At 47.4% G+C, this 19704-nt stretch overlaps 1 protein-coding gene across 3 annotated transcripts in view; it reads right to left on the bottom strand.

Moving 5' to 3' along the window:
- RAP1GAP2 (RAP1 GTPase activating protein 2) overlaps positions 1-19704 on the bottom strand; it is a 941171-nt gene that overhangs the window by 208372 nt on the left and 713095 nt on the right. For all 3 annotated transcript variants that reach the window (XM_078679320.1, XM_078679318.1, XM_078679319.1), the window contains one exon: positions 10063-10218. In XM_078679320.1, the coding sequence (XP_078535446.1) occupies positions 10063-10218 (156 nt within the window). The remainder of the gene's footprint in view (positions 1-10062; positions 10219-19704) is intronic.

Here is a 19704-nt window from a genome sequence, read left to right as displayed (position 1 = left end):
TATCTTCTACCAACTTCCCATCAACAACTACTAATAGGATTTAATGGTAGGCCTTGCCCCAAACTTCTGATCTTGGACATATTTAGATGCATCCCAATAAGGTAACTAGATCAGTATTTAAATCCTGGAAGCATAATATTGTGACCTTTACAAGGGCCATGTATGAGACCTGGCACCATTAGCGTGGGTCTCCCTTCCATTTTTTGTGCTGTTGTCTCCTGTGTTTTTGCTATGGTTTTGTTTTGCTGGTCTAGATGCTTTGGGCACTTTGCCACTGCTATTCAGTGCCAAAGTGCAAGCACTCTCTTTTGTAATTTGTTGTAATGGGTTAGTGACTCCATGATTGGCTTATTTGATTTTCCTGTCAGACCCTAGTACAGTGCACCATGTGTGCCCAGGGCCTGTAAATCAAATGCTGCTCGTGGGATTGCAGCACTGGTTATGCGTCCGACAGAAGCAGCTTGTAAAATATGGCTCAGGCCTGCCATTGCAGAGCCTGTGTGCAGTCTGGGACTGCTGTGATGACTTGGCAAGTGCACCTACTTGCCAGTGCCTAAACCTTCCCTTTTCTACATATTAGTCACCCCTAAGGTAGGCCCACGAGCAGGGTACATTGTATGTAAAAGATAGGACATGCCCTGATGTGTGTGGCATGTCCTGATAGGGAATTACTGCCAATTTCGTTTTACATTACTGCAAAGCTACCTGCTCCCATAGGCCAGAAGGCAGTTTTTTTATAACATTTTGTAATCCTAACTGACCCAGGGAACAAGGTAGAAAAACGGGTTTAGTATGCCTGAAATCAGAATGTTAAAATACATCTTTTAGTGTGGGTGATTTTTACACTGGGTTTGAAAATACCTCTTTTAGAAAGTAGGTATTTTCTTGCCTAACCATCCAGCATGCCTCTGCTAGGTTTGTGTGTTCCATGTCTGGTTTGTGAGTGATAGGGGGCTGAAGAGGGCCTTGGCTCCAGCAGTCCGATGGGTCAGGGCTGGGCTGAATAGGCCCTGCATTGAATAGAGAATAAGGGGAGGAGAATTCCTTTCACTGACCTGAGCCTTCATAGAATAGAGAGTAGGGGGAGTAGTTTTCCTTTCAGCTACCTGGGCCAGGTCTGCTTTCAACAATGCTCTCTCCACCTCCTGCCAGGTAGCTGCACCAAGGTGGACAGAACTGGTTTTGGCTGGGCACTGACACCTTCTGCCTTCAGAGGACAAAGGCTTTTGTAGTATAAATATTGGGGCCCAGATCCCAGAGCTTTAAATCACTTCTGGGAATCAAGATGAACCATTTGACAAGGAGAAGAACCAGAGAGGTGAAGGAAGATTACTGCCCCAGTGCTGGTGCTGTTTGGGGTTGGCCTACAGTGGTTACTTTAATGCCAAGGAAAGGAGAAAAGAAACTTTGTGTGAATTTTTAATATCTTTAGGAAGATCTCCAAGAGCTTGAAGTTGAGCTTGCCTCCTGTTCTGAAGTCTCAGGGACACAAAGACTTCACCACCAGCTCCCCCGGAATTTCCTTGCTGGGAATCCTACTCGCAGTGAGGTGCCTGCTGTTGTGTTGGTCCCTCTGAAGACTGCGTGGCTCGGAGCTGGAAGCGCGACACAACAAGGAAGAAGCATGACGCCGCCGCAGCAGTTGCCGTCGCATCGCCGAAGAAGCGTGTCACATCACTGGAGAAGCATGTCGCCGGCGCAGAGGTTGCCGTCGTATCACCAGAGACGCGTGTCACAAGTCCTGTTGCGGCTCAAGAGTCTACCAAATTGCTGCATGGCCGTCGGGCACGCACGCATTGCATCCACGTTGCCGCATCACATCAAAGTTGCCATTTTGATGCATTGCACCGGATCGACGTTTAGCAGAGAGGCGCCATCTTGTCACATTGTATTCGAAACGCAATAAGAAACCGACGCATCACCTCCTCTCCAGTAGGGAACCGATGCATCACCTCCCCCGAAGCAAGGAACCGACGCATCACCTTCCCTGCAACCCTTTTATTTGTATTGCGTGATGCCATCCAAGGGCCTTTGAGAGTAAAGTGTCGCTTTTACCATCAAAAATTGAACTAAGTTATTTCTACCATTTTAAAGTCATATTTTCATTACAGTATTGTGGTTTTTGGTCGTTTGGTCTTGTGTTAAGTCTAGTATAGATTACTTATTTTTCTAAACTGGTGTGGTGTCCGTTTGTGGTGTTTTCACTGTATTACTGTATGTGTTCACAAATGCTTTACACACTGCCTCTGAGATAAGCCTGTCTCCTCGTGCCAAGCTACCATGGGGGTGAGCAGGGGTATTTTAGGAGTGTAGCCCCTTACCCTGACTAGAAGCAAGGGTCCCTATTTGGACAAAGGTGCAAACCATTTCCAACTAGAGACCTGCATTTCTAACACCATGCCATTGAAGTAGTAAAACTCTGAAACATATGAAGTCCAGATTTTGGGTGAAAACAGGCTTACCTCATCTAACTCCTTGATGGGATGAAATATAAATAAATTAGGCAATGAATGAGCATCCCCGTGTGACTCTTTTTGAGGTTAAGATTCCGGAGATGTATCCCTTTTTTGATCCATACTCAACTTGGCCCATCTTTAGGTATATAGTATCTGGATTCCTTGTTGTAGGTGTTACACCTGTCAGCTTTGGATGGTCTTTCACCAAACTTCTCAATTTTCATATATCTCATTTTGGTTGGCCTTACGACTCCGCACACTTTACCACTGCTGACCAGTGCTAAATTGCCTGTGCTCACCCCCTAAAACATGTTAAAATTGGCTTCCACCCAATTGCCACATCTAATTTACTTGAAGTATCTAGTAAACTGACAGCACATGTACCCAGTGCCTGTACTTCAAATCCTACTACTTAGCCTACAGCACTCATTGTGCCACCCATTAAAGTAGCATTTTAAACATGTCTAAGGCTTGCCATTGCAGACTTTGTGTTCAGTTTTAAACTTCCATTTCGACTTGGCAAAAAGAAAACTTTTGACAAGTTCAAATCTTCCTTTTTCATACATATAACTCACCACAAGTGTAGCCCCAAGGCAGTCGAAAAGACCATGGTGCCTTCTATTTAAAAAGTTGGATATGCACTTTTCTAAGTTTTACATGTCCTGGTAATGAAAAACGTTAAATTAATTTTTCACTCATGGAAGGCCAGCCTATCACATAGGATAACACTGGGTTACCTTAATTCTTTTAATATGTGATAACTTTCAATTGCAAGCAGGTAGGAAAGTTGAGTTTGGTGTCTAAAGAATTGTAATTTAAAACCCTCTTTAATGGTAAAGTCAGATTTAAGTCAAAATTCTGAAAATGCCTCTTTTAGAAAATTGGCATTTTCTTGTCCCAACCATCTTGGAGTCTGCAGCCTGTATCCTGGGGCACATGACTAGGTGTAGCTGGCAGTTGGTCTTTGTGTTTTGCCCCCAGAGAGTAAGGCAAAGGGTAGGGTAGGTCTTGGCAAGATGGGCCATCTCTGACTTGATGGGGGGGGGGGCTGTCATCTCCCACACTTGCACAAAACTCTGCCTCAGTACACTCACAAAGGGTTTGACACTGGTCTTTTATTGCCCTAAGACAAGCTGAAGCAAGGGCAGGGAGGCAGGAAATTCTAAACACCTCTGGGGGTGGTAACCTCCAGAACCTTCTCCAAAACTGGCACCAGGTATAAATGTTGGACCCCTCAATCCAACATTTCAGTACACCTCTGGACTTTTGGAAGACTCGGAAGGATTGTTGTGCTGCTCTGTTGCAAGACGTACTGCTACTCTGCTGCCCTGCTGCCCAGCTGCATGAGTGAAAAAGGCTAGACCTGCATCTTGAACCCAGAACCACCAGAATAACTCCAAGGTCTAGTTGGTTGGTCTTCTGATCAAAACCCCAGGGGTAGAAAAGGCTACAACCACTTTCACATCAGCACCTGCTGTAGGTCTTGCCCTCCAAATGGTGTCACCCCAATCCTGAACCCTTGGAAGTGGGCATGAAGGTGCTTTGAAAGCCCAACTGTGGTCTCCAAGGCAGAACAGCCGCTGTGCGATGCATCTCTGACACAGGACCTCGCATTGCAGCCTCCCGCTTCTTCAGGAGTGCAGCTGCAAGATGCTTCCTCCATACTGGACTTGGCACCACAAGTCTTTGTCGATAGGATCCTCTACGACGACTCAAGACCTCGCAATGCAAGCCTCATCAATTTTTCATTGAAACGGCAACTGCACAATGTATTCCTGATGCAGGGCTGCGCAACGCAGCCCGCAGTTTCTTGGAACCACCACTGCACGATGCATTCTCAATGAGGGATCTCGCAAAACTCCACAATCATGATTGAAGGTGCTTCGTTCAGCAGGCCAAATTGGTCTCTGTATCTGGCTCTCGCTCCATCACGGTCTGCCTGAACTTGTGAGTTTGTCCCGGTCTGGTGTGACCAGATAACCACGGATGCTGCTCAGTGCTTTTAGGCACTATATTCACTTACACCTTTACAACTGAATATCTCCAGCTCTACTGATTGGATATTTGCTATTTTTATATTTTACATTTTTATTGACATTATTTTATTTTATTTCTCTTATTTACATTATTTTATTTATTTTTATATTTTACATTTTACACAATGCCTCTAAGTTACACCTGACTGCTTTTTGGCCAAATTACCAAGTGGTTAGGTACAGGTTAATTTGTGGTTACTTGTGACTTTATCCTGACAGGAATTATGGTTGCTGCTTGAGTAGGGGACACACTCCCCTCAACCAGCAAACCAATTTCCTACAGTAAGACATGTGGAATTCTCCTGGGATTAATATTTTCACACACTATAAGGGTTATCAGTCATACCAGGGATTCGTTTATTTTTTAAAAAATGTACCCCTGCGCAATATATACCTAAGAAGTACACTGCAAGCTTGCACCAGCCACTGTCCCTACCAGCACTAGAAATTTCCAATATTCACACTCTGCTAATCACACAAATGTGACAATTTGAAATACTCCAGGTCACTTAATGCTATTAGTATGGCGCTGGAATTATTCATTTATTTCATATATAGTGTAGTGTTAAACTTGCTACAAATTTTCAATGTTTAAAAGTAGATAGGCTGCGCCAACATGTGGTGGAATGGCCTAAAATGTGCCGGTGTTAAGAAACAAATACCACTGGTGCCAAGCGCCGGCAAACACCAACGTAAATTAAGAACTACATTAAACTGGTTCACCCTGACAAGGATTGTTTTTGTTGTTTGAGAAGGGTTTACACCCTCTCCAACCAACAACCCAGTTTCTCACAATCACCAAGATGTAAGTATCTTTAGAATGATATCAGCCCATCCATCGGTGCAGCTAACTAAAGTTAGTTTGATTGATGAAACTAAAGTTATCTAAGAGTTGGATGAAGAACCCTTCCGCGGCTACCTTGCCCAGATACAAATCAAGGGGGTGCACTACAGACGGGACCCATTTTGAGGAATGAAGAGCAGATGGGCGTAGCAGCCTGGTGCAGAAAAGTGTCTCTTCTAAACCACTGGCAATGTCTTCAGTTGGGTTATGTTCAACTTTCCAAACTCCACTGTTGGCATGCATTCATTCATTCACTGCTGGCGTGCACACAGCCACATTGGGACATCTACATCTTGTCAATGAAGTGCTACCTCGAGGAAAACTGGGATGCCTCCATTCCCTCTTGGCAGGTGCAGGAGACAGTGATGTCCAATTCCACTCCGAGCACTACTAGGCTGCGATAGGAAACAGGAGGGGACTGCACACAGTTTCTCCCTGGTACATCTGTGGTGCCCGCCATATTCTACCGATCATGATGTGCAAATAAAAGTGCATTTATCTTGGCGGGGCATGGGGTTTACGGGGTGCGGTGCTGGCCAGAATACCACCTATGAGAGAACACGGGTGCCTACTGCCTGCACTCTGCAGTACTGGCCAGTGAGTGCAGTGCCAGTGAGTGCAGCTTCAGTGCCCTTCAGAGGAGAAAAACCTGTGTGTTCTTTCTTCTGTAATCATAATGGAGGTCACAAAGGGAGCACTACTTCCAGTAATGGGACAATTACAGCCTTATCAGATGATTTGGGCACTGCTGTAAGAACAGGGAGGTCTAACAGTCCCCGGAACTGCTGCAGGAAAAAAGGAAAAAAATCTTTACTGCTCATTGTGGTTAGGATGCTGGCACAGACGACGGAAGCTCCCCTTGTTTACTTCCCTGTGGAATGTAGTGTGCCCTGCCAACTACTCCGCACAAACTTAGAATGGGGGGCCAGGGTCGCGGATTTTCCACCGATGTCCCCGATGTTTTCAGCAAATTTGACTCGTGTCCCGGTTTTCAGAGTGGGCCGACTGAAACCCGAGGCAGGCACGTTTTCAAATGTTCCAAAGCACGACTAGTTAGCACCTGTTCTCAGAAAGGAATTTAATTAACAGGTGTGATAGTGAGTTTAAAAATTGCACTATTTTTATTTACTCACTACCTAGCCTGCTTTTCTAGGACGACACGTGCTGTCATTCTGTGCCACCTAGTAGATGAAACATTGCAGTCCTTCTTTTATTTTAGAGAAATGTCCCGGTTTTTTTGTTGTTGTTTTTTTTATATCTGGTCACCCTAAACAGGTTTGAAACGTAAGAGACTGCAAAGGGGCAGCTGAACACGGCCTTCATATTACATTCTACACCACAGAAACAATGCGAGGGCATGCAGCCTCCTCAGTGCACTGATGTGTGCAACACCTACCAGAGATAAGATGGATTCCATGGGATAACAGACCTCCTCAGTGGGTAACTAAAGTGAAACCTGAGACCACGCAGATACAGTGACAGCATTCAATCAGCTGGCACGACCCATGGATGGAAGTGTCTAGTGTGGTCTACTCATGTCTACACATATACTCAGTATTTCAGCTTTCCTGATTGCATGAGTGCCAAAGAGTAGAGAGCAGAGTAAGCCTGGAGTCCCACGTATCCCACCCTGGCCGCTGGTGGCGTCCCCCACGCTTGTATATAGGGGTGCATGAAATAGTGAATATGATGTTATACATAAAAAGAATTACTGTGGGAATTACGAGTTTACGTGTAATACCTCTTGGTAGTTGTCTGTAGGAAGATCGCACACAGGGTACCCCCTCTTATTAAGAGGTACAGTGCGGTGTACTTCTGGTTTCTAGAGTTATGGTGCGAACCTTAGAAGCGCTGCAAGATGCAGCAGGGCACACACAGCTCTCAGTTCCTGCAAGACATGTTCTGCTTGAAGCATAAGCCAGAACTGAATGACTTAAGAGAGATCATTATGCAATCAGCCTAAGCTTTGTTCGCCATAAGTTGGCAGGGTATGCTCAGACGTGAGTCCCTTGCTCACTTTGCCACTGGATTCAAGCAAGCCGGGCGGAAGATGGCTGCAATTCCAGAAACCGGTCCTAAGAAGCTTGTTTCCGGTCCAGGGAAGGCATGGCTTGGCAGTTCGGGCTGGACTGTTCCCATGAGGCACAGGGTCAGTCTGATTTGCATATGGCTATGTCTGAACTGGGGTGGCAGAGTGGGCTAAAGAACGGTGATGGATTAAACCCTGATCTGTTGACTGGGTGTGAGTGTTTGATTGGTTCAGATGCTCCATCCATCACCACCCCCTTTTGTACCGCTTTGTTCGCCATAAGTTGGCAGGGTATGCTCAGACGTGAGTCTCAGACGTGAGTCCCTTGCTCACTTTGCCACTGGATTCAAGCAAGCCTGGCTGAAGACGGCTGCAATGCCAGAAACCGGTCCTAGGTAGCTAGTTTCCGGTCTAGGGAAGGTATGGCTTGGCAGTTCGGGCTGGACTGTTCCCATGAGGCACAGGGTCAGACTGATTTGCATTTGGCCATGTCTGAACTGGGGTGACAGAGTGGGCTAAAGAACGGTGATGGATTAAACCCAGATCTGTTGACTGGGTGTGAGTGTTTGATTGGTTCAGATGCTCCGTCCATCACCACCCCCTTTTGTACCGCAAGATGCAGCAGGGCACACACAGCTCTCAGTTCCTGCAAGACATGTTCTGCTTGAAGCATAAGCCAGAACTGAATGTCTTAAGAGAGAACATTATGCAATCAGCCTAAGCTTAAACAGAAAAAAATCATGCATCATGTGCATAGGTCACTAATTGGGGTCTATGCAACATTACGTTCACAGTAAAAAATAGTGATGCGCACCACTTATTGACTGTTTCATATGTACATGTTTACTGCAATGGGTTGTCTAAGGGCCCTTGGACTTTCCTTCCATTCCTGTTTAAATACATCCTGATCTGTCTACTGGTCAGTGAGTGTTAGTGGGCCCCGTCTACCATGGCCAGTGATTTGTTAGGGCAGCAGATGGGAAGTAGCATGATTGATGACAAACCTTTTAAAATAGGTGTTGTGTGTCTACATCACAACCCATTGCCAGCGCTCCTAGAACTATATAGAATATAGACTTTCTTTTTCTCCTCAACCATTCTCCTCCTCCATTCTGCCCAAATATCGCCCAATGGAGTCAGTCAGCACCCTTGTTAAATCCAAACCGGCCCAATGAAAGACCCCTTTTATGGCCTTATGGGAGAGTGGCAGGGTCGTGGAAGATACGGGACCACCACATTGATGCCCCAATGAACATGTGCTACTGGCCACCACTTCAAACCATCTGATGAAGCATGAGTTGCCTGTAGACACCACGTCAGAGGTGGCAGCATCTCTAGACCCTGCGGAATCCTCATGCCCTCCCCGACAACCGTGCATGGACAGATGGGTGGGGTTGAAGGTAACAGCACTCATTACAACGCATGCGTTTTCTACGCATGCCATTACAACGCAAGTCGTTACAACGACGTGTTGTTACATCACATGCCATTAAAACGCAAGTCGTTACAACCACTTGCTGTTGGGGGGGGTTCTCAAGTTTGGAATAGTATAATTCACTATTCCAACTCCAGTGTGTGCAACAGTAGGGGAGGTGTTGAACTAAAAATACAAAAATACAACACCTTCTGCCCCCTATAGTGAGTCGCTGTATTGGCAAGCGATGTAACGACGCGTCGTTGTAACGGCTTGCGTTGTAATGGCATGAGATGTATCGCATACGTTGTAAAGGATGTTTCCGGTTAATGGCTCCATTGAGACACCCAATAATCCTTAGGAAAATACTTTGTATTCCCTTTTGCAACCTCCAATGCAGTTGATTGTGTCGGGTACAAGTGGTGATGTGACCTGCCTGTCTCTTTTCAAGGTGACAGTCTAGTGGAATCCCTAGAGACTCTCTGCACATTAAAGAGAGAGGTGCTGGAGGTTGCCCCCAGCCCTGAGCTGTGGAGCCCAACTCTGGTCCCAAGGCTGTCCATCCTCCCTGGATAGTGATAAAGGAATTGGACGGCAAACACTGTCACCACATGCTGGGTGCTGGGTGGAAAAAAGAGGTTGTACATGGAGTCTGGGGGGTGCACAGGGCTTTTGGCACACTATGATAACTACCTCCCTCTGTCTAAATGGACTCCAAAGTGTTTCCTAGTAGACCTCAATAAAAAAACACTACTGTCTGCCAATCAGCTCCTGCTCACTGATCCCTCCAATAGGTTGTAGGTCTATGCTTGCATTCACAAGGCTGTTGATTCTTTCTTCTGGCTTCTATGCTGTGGAACCAACTGGCTCTTGGCAGAATGCCATTCCCATGCTTGACTTTATTCAAACAGGCTCTTAACCCCTTCGACGCTCATGACGAGCTGGGCTCGTCATGAGGTAGCCTCCTGCTACGCTCATGACGAGCCCAGCTCGTCATGAATAATGGGTTTTTGTAAAGAAGAGCACAGGAGGGGAATTTCGCTAGCGCTCATGTGGTTAAAGCTGAGCTCTTGGCCTCACTTCCTCCTCGGCCAGAGGACACCTATGTAACCCACATGACACAGGCCTGCACCCAGACACAAATGAGTGTGTAGTGCATGTGATATAACTAAATACATGATACAAATACATAGAATTAATCGCTGGCCTCTGGGGCCTCTCAGTTGCCACAACTATGCCTTATGCAGACTGGTGTGCAGATTAGAGGCTGAAAGAAACTTTACCTTGTAGGAAGTGGTGTCTGCTTCGGGGTCTTCCACCTGCACCACAATGTACGCGTGCAGGAAGTTTGAGGCGATCATGTCTGGCACGAATGGAGTGTTCTCCTCTTGAAATATAATGGCCACAATGTCGTTCCCAATGTGCCTTTTTCTCTGAAGCTGAAGTGAAAGGGGAGCTTGTTAGTTCACATAGAAATATGAAGACCCTATCATTCAAGGCATTCCTGGGTAAATAATCTTAATATTCTCCCCAAAACAGATTGCATTCCCAGACTGTTTTAGTTAAACACATCTTTATTCTTGCAACAAACACAGTGTCATCCTATAAAATTTGCTACATTGCGACGAGTCCATAGTATTGTACACTTGTCTGTGGCACACCATTTTACACTGGAGCTATTCGTGTGTGAGGAACTTGTGTATTGATTCTCGAGCTGTACGCCTATACGGGCACTTTTGCACTTGCATGCAGCCACAGCATCACTTTAGTGCTGAGTGGCAATATCAGTGTCTTCCATAATCATGTGAAACCACACCATCACTCTATACTGTGTGACTATCGCTGTCATCCACACTTGCACATTATCACACTACCACTCTAGGATTGTGTAACTGTCGGTGTCTTCCACACGTGCACGCAACCACACCACCACTCTAGGACTGTGTGACTGTCGGTGTCTTCCACAAGTGCACGCAACCACATCACCACTCTAGGACTGTGTGACTGTTGGTGTCTTCCACACATGCACGCAACCATACCACCACTCTAGGACTGTGTGACTGTCAGTGTCTTCCACACGTGCATGCAACCACACCACCACTCTAGGACTGTATGACTTTTGCACTGACTTACATAGAAAATTCTAGTTTTGTGTGCCCCTAACAGTGTCTTCCACACTTGCATGCAACTATACCATCACGGTGCTGCACATCACCCTACCACTTTATTTCTCCACTAGCAGCCCGTCCCAACGTTGTCCGGGTATGAAATAGAATGTGTGTAATGTGTGTATTTGGCAAGGGCAATTTATTTAAAAATCTCGCGGTAGACAACATTTTTTGTTTCATTAGAATAGGGACGGAGAAGGCCCAGCTGCAGCCCTGGTTGATGTTAGCAGGCGCGTGTAATTGGTGTAGTGATCCGCCGCCTGAGCCCGGCTACATCCCTGGTTGATGTTAGCAGGCGCGTGTAATGTCGTTGAATGAGAGAGTTATCAGCCGCGGGTAAATCTGTTTAATGAGAGAGTTGAGTGACAGCGAGTAGGAGAGGCTGCAGTAATTGTCCCCGCAGACACGCTCATTTGCGTGTTCCCCACTTGAGGCCCAGCTGCAGCCCTGGTTGATGTTATCAGGCGCGTGTAATTAGTGTACTGATCCGCCGCCTGAGCCGGCTAGAGCCCTGGTTGATGGTAGCAGGCGCGTGTAATTTAGTTGAATGAGAGAGTTCAGTAACAGTGCGCAAGAGAGGCTGCAGTAACGTTACTTATCAGGCCTCCAGGTGAACGCGTTTGTCACGCCCCCAGCACACGGCCACAGCAGACGATCTTCTGATTAATGCACGACCCACATGGCATGAAGGGCGGAACGTAGCACACGCCCCCAGCGTTTCTCACACCCCCAGCGTGCCTCTTGATGCGGCGCAATTGCGTTCACATGGCATGAAGGCCGGACACACGCCCCCCCAGCGTTTTTCAAGCCCCCAGCGTGGCATGCCCCCAGCACATGCCCACAGCCCACGATGTGATGGCCGTACCACACACCCCCAGCGTTAGTCACGCCCCAGCCCACCCCCACAGCACAACGAAGACACGCCCACAAGGGACGACTTTGTTGGCACGTTCTTTTACCTTTTAAATGTATGGAGAAGTTGGCCTAACGGCTAAAGCGCTCGACCTCGGACCTGGGGATCTGGGTTTGTGTCTTGGTAACGACGCCAAACATCCTGTGATTCTGGGCAAATCACTTAATCTCCCCGCGCCTAACAAAAATGAATGTGTGTCCTCATGTAACGTAACTGGTGCTATGTAAAGCGCTCTGATACCTGATTCAGTTCGGGTCAAGTAAGTTCGCGCTATATAAAACTCTGCAAAAAAAAAAAATATATGGTGGCCGTCTGCATAGCCTATGTCCTTCTGCTGCAACTGCCCTTTCCAACGCTGTATTGGGTGTTGTGATTGGTGCTGTGGTTACTGAGATTACCCACCTCAAAGGTTTGGGCTCTCTCTTCATAATATTAGTATGGATTAGTGTCTTCTGCACTCATGTACAAACACACCACCACTCTAAAACTTGGTACCACTAACAGTGTCTTCCACACCATCACTCCAGATCTATGTGCACTTATCTGTGTCAGCTACTTTATCTTCTATGCTTTTGTTGTGTGATGTCCCAGATCCCACAATGACACAATATTTGGCAGGCTCTTCACCACAGCTCACAACAGTGCTAGCACTGCATCCACACTGGGATTACTAACTGGGCACCAAAGCACCTCATCCTCTTGTCTGTATGTTTCAATACTTAATATATTGGCAATTTGCTATAAATTACAGGAACTAAAATCTTTGTTAGCATTGGCATCATTAAGTAAAGTATGCAGCAGGCAGCTCAAAATCAGTCTTTAAATGCCTCTCTTAGTCTTACTATTTGCTCAAAGGTTAATCTTAGGTCCATTCTTTTACAAGACTACTTACTCAAGTGGGATTCATGCCATCCTACACCTCTGTGGGCTTTTTGTGTTAATTATACAGTAGACGGTGACCACCTGCTAATTAAGTTGGTGGCAACTTACTATTGATGTAGATTTTACAGCTTAAAAAACCTGGGGCGTTTTCTTGAAGGGAGCTGGCCAAAGCACATGTGGGCTGTCATAGGAAAGTGTGAGCATTAACCATCTCACTGGATCAACACAGAAGAGCATCCAACACCCGAAAAATCCACAGATGGTGGCACGATCCAAGTGCAATGGATGTGTCTCACCGGGGAGGATCCACCATCCAAAGCAAACATTCAACATTCTCCCCTGTCACTTCACTATAGCAGGAGTCATAAAAGAACAAGTTACTTACCTTCTGTAACGATGTGTCTGGTAGAGACATATATTAGTTGTAGATTGCTTACCTTAGCATTTCCCCCAAGCATAAATCTGGATCTGGAGATTTTTCATCAGCAGTACCCTTGTCTGTCGATAGGTGGCCACAGTCTGCTTCGCGTCCATCGTCAGTGTCATGGGCACAGGGATGACATCGTGGGACCTATATAGACACTGCCCATGCGTGCTATAGTCAGTTCTTAACCTGACTTTCCATGCCAGAAGCACAGAGCTATGAAACCACTGACCACTGGTGTGTCCAAGCAAGGGCTCTGTAGGGAAATCCCTATCCCTAGAAATTAGTTTGCAGAGCGGAGAGGATGGGTGAGGCAGTAGGGAATCTACAAGTAATTTATGTCTCTACCAGATACATTGTAACCGATGGCAAGTAACTTGTTCATCTGATAGAGACTACTAGTTGTAGATTCCTTACCTTGGAATAGCTACCCCAGCAATATCATCCTTGGAGGAGGGTCTACAAACCAAGATCACACCTAGAGATCCTGGAGGACCGAACGGGCAAAGTACCAATCCCTCCAGATTTGGCTGTTTAGGCAGTAGTGATTGGTAATTGTGTGCAGAGATGTACAAGTCACTGTCTGACAGATATCATGGAGTGGGACCATATGTGCTAATGCAGTGGTTGCCACTATAGCTCTAGTGGTGTGTGCAAGGTACCGCACAGGAGTTTCCTCTTTTGCCAATGCATAGCATATATTAATGCAGAGGACAGTCCATCGACAGATAGTCCGTATTTGAGACCTTTCTTGGTCCCACATCCATACTAATATTATAAAGAGAGAGCCCAAACCTTTGAGGCGGGTAATCTCAGGAACCACAGCACCAATCACAACACCCAATACAGCGTTAGAAAGGGCAGTTGCAGTAGAAGGACATAGGCTATGCAGACGGCCACCATAATTTTTTTTTTTTTTTTGCAGAGTTTTATATAGCGCGTACTTGACCCAAACTGAATCAGGTATCAGAGCGCTTTACATAGCACCAGTTACGTTACATGAGGAAACACAATTATTTTTGTTAGGCACGGGGAGATTAAGTGATTTGCCCAGAATCACAGGATGTTTGGCGTCGTTACCAAGACTCGAACCCAGATCCCCAGGTCCGAGGTCGAGCACCTTAGCCGTTAGGCCAACTCTTCTATACATTTAAAAGGAAAAAGAACCTGCCAGCAAAGTAGTCCCTTGTGGGCGTGTCTGCGTTGTGCTGTGGGCGTGGGCTGGGGGCGGACTAACACTGGGGGCATGTGGAACGGCCATCACATCGTGGGCTGTGGGCGTGTGCTGGGGGCGTGACAAACGCTGGGGGCGTGACAAACGTTGGGGGCGTGTGTCCGCCAGCCATGCCATCTGAGTCGTACATACAAGCGCCAATTAGGGTGCTGCGCAGCATCAAGGGGCACGCTGGGGGCGTGACACGCTAGGGGCGTGAAAAACGCTGGGGGGGGCGTGTGTCCGGCCTTCATGCCATGTGAACGCAATTGCGCTGCATCAAGGGGCACGCTTGGGGCGTGAGAAACGCTGGGGGCGTGTGCTAAGTTCTGCCCTTCATGCCATGTGGGTCGTACATTAATCAGAAGATTGTCCCTGTGGCCGTGTGCTGGGGGCGTGACAAATGCGTTCACCTGGAGGCCTGGTAAGTAACGTTACTGCAGCCTCTCCTGCGCGCTGTTACTGAACTCTCTCATTCAACTAAATTACATGCGCCTGCTACCATCAACCAGGGCTCTAGCCGGGCTCAGGCGGCGGATCAGTACACTAATTACACACGCCTGATAACATCAACCAGGGCTGCAGAGGGCCTCAAGCGGGGTAACACGCAAATGAGCGTGTCTGCAGGGACAATTACTGCAGTCTCTCCAACTCGCTGTCACTCAACTCTCTCATTAAACGGATTTACCCGCGGCTGATAACTCTCTCATTCAACGACATCACACGCGCCTGCTAACATCAACCAGGGCTGTAGCCGGGCTCAGGCGGCGGATCACTACACCAATTACACGCGCCTGCTAACATCAACCAGGGCTGCAGCTGGGCCTTCTCCGTCCCTATTCTAATGAAACAAAAAATGTTGTCTACCGCAAGATTTTAAAATAAATTGCCCTTGCGAAATACACACATTACACACATTCTATTTCATACCAGGACAACGTCGGCACGTGCTGCTAGTAACTAATAAAGAGTTGATCATCCACTCAGAAGTTTTTGGCACAATCAAGATATAAAAGACAACGCATGTTTTGTGCACAGACGGTGGAGTCCCTCCTCCTCTTTGGAAGGATGTGAGGGCGGGTAAAAGGTGGGCAGAGTGATGGATTGTCCCAATTGAAAGGGCGTGACCACTTTCGGAAGGAACAAAGCTTTTGAGGAAGCCCCACTTTATCCGAATGGATAGACGAATAAGGATGCTTGGAAGATAGAGCCTGAACCTTGCAAACTCTACCAGCAGAGATAATGGCAATGAGGAAAAGAGTTTTGAGAGTTAGCAGCCTGAGAGGACCATTATGTAGAGGCTCGAAGGAAGCATATATAAGGAAGTCTTAAACTAAATTTAATTCCCATTGGGGCATTATGAAGGGAGACGGAGGAAACAAATGAGTAAGAACCTACTACCAATGGGAGATTTGAATAAAGAAGGTTGATCTGGCAGTCGTAGAAAGGCAGAGATAGCTGCAAGGGTACCCAAACCAGAGCCCTGCTGGGCCAAAGAAAGTATGTACAAGAGAACCTCTGACAAAGTGTCAGAAAGGGGTTCAACAGCCTTTGCTGTGCACCATGCCACACATATGTTCAATCTACAGATGTATACCATTTTTGTGGAGGTATGCCTGGCTACCAAGATGACGTGACAAACTACGGGTGAACAGTCGAACGGTGTCAACAGCTGCCTCTCAATCTCCCCAGAAGGAGGTGGAGACTGGACAGGTTTGAGTGAAGAACTATCCGCTACTGCTGCAACAGAAGATACTCCCAAATGAGCAGTCTGATCTGAGGATTGATGGCCATGCTCAGAAGGTCGCAATAATAGAGTGTTTGTGCTCAATCCAGAGACACAAGAATGACTTGAGCCCGGTTGTGCTTGATCTTCTTGAGCACTCTGGGCAGCAGTGGTATAGGCAGAAAGGTGTAGAGGAGGCCGAAGGTCCATTTGTGACAAAAAGTGTCGCTGAGCGAGCACTGCCTTGGAAACTTAAACGTGCAATACTGCTGACATTGCGTATTCTCTTTGGAGGTGAATTGATCTAACCAAGGCTCTCCCCACCGCTGAAAGAGACCTTGCGCCACCTCTGGATGAAGATGCGATTCGTGATCGACCAGGAACCGATGGCTGAGTTCGTCCGCTCCAGCATTCAGAGAACCCGCCAGATGTTGAACCATCAGGGAGTCCTAATGTTCCACCCATGTCTAGGGGCAGAGAGCCTCCTGACAAAAGGTCTACGACACGACCCGCCCTGTTTGTTGCAATATCACATGTCAGTGGTGTTGTCTGTGAGCACATGCACCACGTTCCCTTTGAGAGAGGGAATGAATGCTTTTAGTGCCAGTCTGATCGGCCAGAGCTCCAGAAGGTTGATATGGAGACTGGGCTCCACGGGAAAGAAGATGCCTCTGATCTCCACCTCTCCCAGGTGGCCATCCCATACCAGTAGTGATGCATCTGTCACCACCATTAGATCTGGTTGGGGAAGGGAGAGGGTTCTACCTCTGACCCAATCTTGATTTGCTAGCTACCACTACAGTTGTTGAGCAGTTCCCTCCAAGATCTGGACATAGTCTGAAAGATTCCCCTGATGCTGTGCCCACTTGAACTAAAGGTCCCACTGCAGAGCCAGTATATGCCATCTGGTATGATCCACCAGCAGGATGCAGGAGGCCATGAAGCCAAGCAGCCTCCGAGTCATTCTCACTGCTGCTAGGGAGGATAGCCTTAAACTGCACTGTGTCAAAAACCGCCCGAAGAAAAGGAGCTTCTGAGAGGGAGTCAAGTGTGACCTTGGCATGTTGATAGTGAACCCCAGGTGTAGGAGGTCTGCTTTAGTCTGGAGTTGGGAGATGACAGCCTAGGGGCGAACCTGCCTTCAACAGCCAGTCTTTGAGATAGGGCATGACTGGTACCCCTGATCTGCGCAGATGAACTGCGTCCACCGCCATTACCTTTGTGAACACCTGAAGGGCACTGGTGAGGCCAAAGGGGAGAACGGTAAACTGAAAGTGCTCGTGGCCCACCGTGAACCGTAAGTAATTCCTGTGGGTAGGCAGGACGGGGATATGGAAATAAAAGTCCTGCCAGTCCAATACTACCACCCAGTCTCCTAGCTCAAGGGCAGAAAGGACCTGGGCCAAAGTGAGGATTTTGAACTACAACTTCCGGACGAAGTAGTTGAGAGTCCAGAGGTCTACTATAGAACACAAGCCCTTGTCCTTCTTGGGCACCAGAAAGTATCTGGCTGTAGCTCAAGAATCCTTCAAGTGCTGGGTCTGCCTTGTCGCCAAAAAGGCGGGTGCCATTGAAGGGCATGTCCATCAAAGATGATTGGACATCCCCCGAGAAGCCAGAAGTCCTCAACCAGGTGTAGCGTCGGAGAGCCTCCGATGTGACAATAGTTCTCCCCAGTGAGTCGGTGGTATCCAGTCTGCAATGGATGGTGAAATTGGCTGCGTCTCTCCTGTCTGAAACATCCTGGTAGAGAACGGCCAGGGCTTCCCAGGGCACTGAGTCAGCACCTGCGCAACAATAGCCCAGATACTATGGGAGTATCGGCCCTCGAGGCAAGTGGTATTCACCAACCGCAATGCTGGAGGTAGAAAACATCCTCTTCCCAAGATGGTCCAGCTTCTTGGATTCCCTATCTAGGAGAGCAGAAGGAAATGCACCTTTCGAATATGAGGTTTATACAACCAAGCTCTCAGGGGAGGGATGTTGCGACATGAACGATGGATGACCCAGGCTGTGGCGGTGGGCGATTGCAGGAACCCTGTAGTGGGCTTGGACCAGGTGCCCAGAAGGACATCAGTGAGGGCTTCACTGAATGGCAAAATGGGTTCAGAAACCTATTAAAACTTACAGGTCGGCACCAACAGCCCCCTGGTATACGGACGACCTTCGACAGAAAAAAGCCTTTGTAAAGCTCTTGAGCGGGCCTGGAGCTAAAAGTATTCCCTGGAAAGTAAGGCTGAGTATAGGACAGCCCTTAAAGAATACCGTAAATTAATTGTTAAACATAAAAGAGCCTATCTAGCTAGCAGAATCGATAAAGCCAGCAATGGCCCAAGAGAGATTTTTGCCATTGTCAGATCCTTTACGGACCCTCAAGCGCTGAATCGGCGCCAGCCCGTCTCACAGTCTCTCTGCAATCAACTCTCTGAGTTTTTTGAGGAAAAGATAGCGCTTATTTATGCCTCTTTTCCCACTATTGTTAGCCTGAACTCTGAGGAGGAATTGATAAATCAGAACATTTCGACTCCTTCCCTCACAGAATTTGCAGAAATTTTCAGAAGAGGCTTCCCTGGTGGAATTATTTAAATGCAAATCCGGGTCCCCAAGTGACCCTTGACCAGCAAAACAATACAAGGCACTCGCTACTCTTCTCAATCCCTATTTAAATTCCATCTGGAATGATTCCTTGAGGTTTCCAGAAAAATGGAAACATGCCTTCCTAGTCCCTATATTGAAAAAGCCCAATGCGGACCCTGATATCCCGAGCAATTACAGGCCGATTTCCCTCTTGCCTGCTAAGGTTCTGGAAAAGCTGGCGCACTCACAACTTGCCAACTTTATAGAGTCCCATGGGCTTTTGCATGACTCTCAGCATGGCTTCCGCTCAGGCCACAGCACTGAGTCGGCCCTGATTGAAATGGCTGACTCTGTGAGGTGGACGCTGGATCGAGGGTCCAGGGCGGTGTTAGTGCTGCTGGATCTTTCAGCAGCATTTGACTCATAAGATTCTGCTGAGAAGATTGAGTGCGATAGGTATTCGGGGAACCGTGCTACAGTGGGTTGCCTCTTTTTTGTCAAATCGTACCCAGCAGGTGCATACTCCCCCTTACTCATCTTCAGCCAGGCCACTTAAATGGGGAGTTCCTCAGGGCTCATCGCTGTGTATTTCACCCCTCTGGCAGAAATGATTGCTCAGGCTGGTGTTAAAACCACTTCCTATGCTGATGATATTCAGCTCCTTTTCACTTTCGATGAGCCCACACCCACAGCATTCGACCTTCTGAAATCATGCCTCAGGAACATAGCAGAATGGATGGATTTGAACGCCTTGAGACTCAATGCAGGAAAGACGGATTTTTCAATCTACCTTCCCCACTGGAATCTAACCTATGGTGGCTGGAAGATTTGAGTCAAGCCCCCAAACCCAATGATTCGGTCAGGAATCTAGGGGTTCGGTGGGATAACCATCTTTCCTTTGGACCTCAGGTTCAAACAGTTGCGGCATCTTGCTTCGCAAAGATCGGAACAATAAAAGCTTATAAATTACCTGCCCACTGACTCCCGCAAAACTGTGGTCCATGCCCTGATAACCTCCCATC

Source organism: Lissotriton helveticus, chromosome 3_1 (genome assembly GCF_964261635.1).
Source record: "Lissotriton helveticus chromosome 3_1, aLisHel1.1, whole genome shotgun sequence".
Lineage (NCBI taxonomy): Eukaryota > Metazoa > Chordata > Amphibia > Caudata > Salamandridae > Lissotriton > Lissotriton helveticus.
Note: the sequence above shows the minus strand (reverse complement) of the source record. Positions and strands in the feature narration are given on the sequence as shown.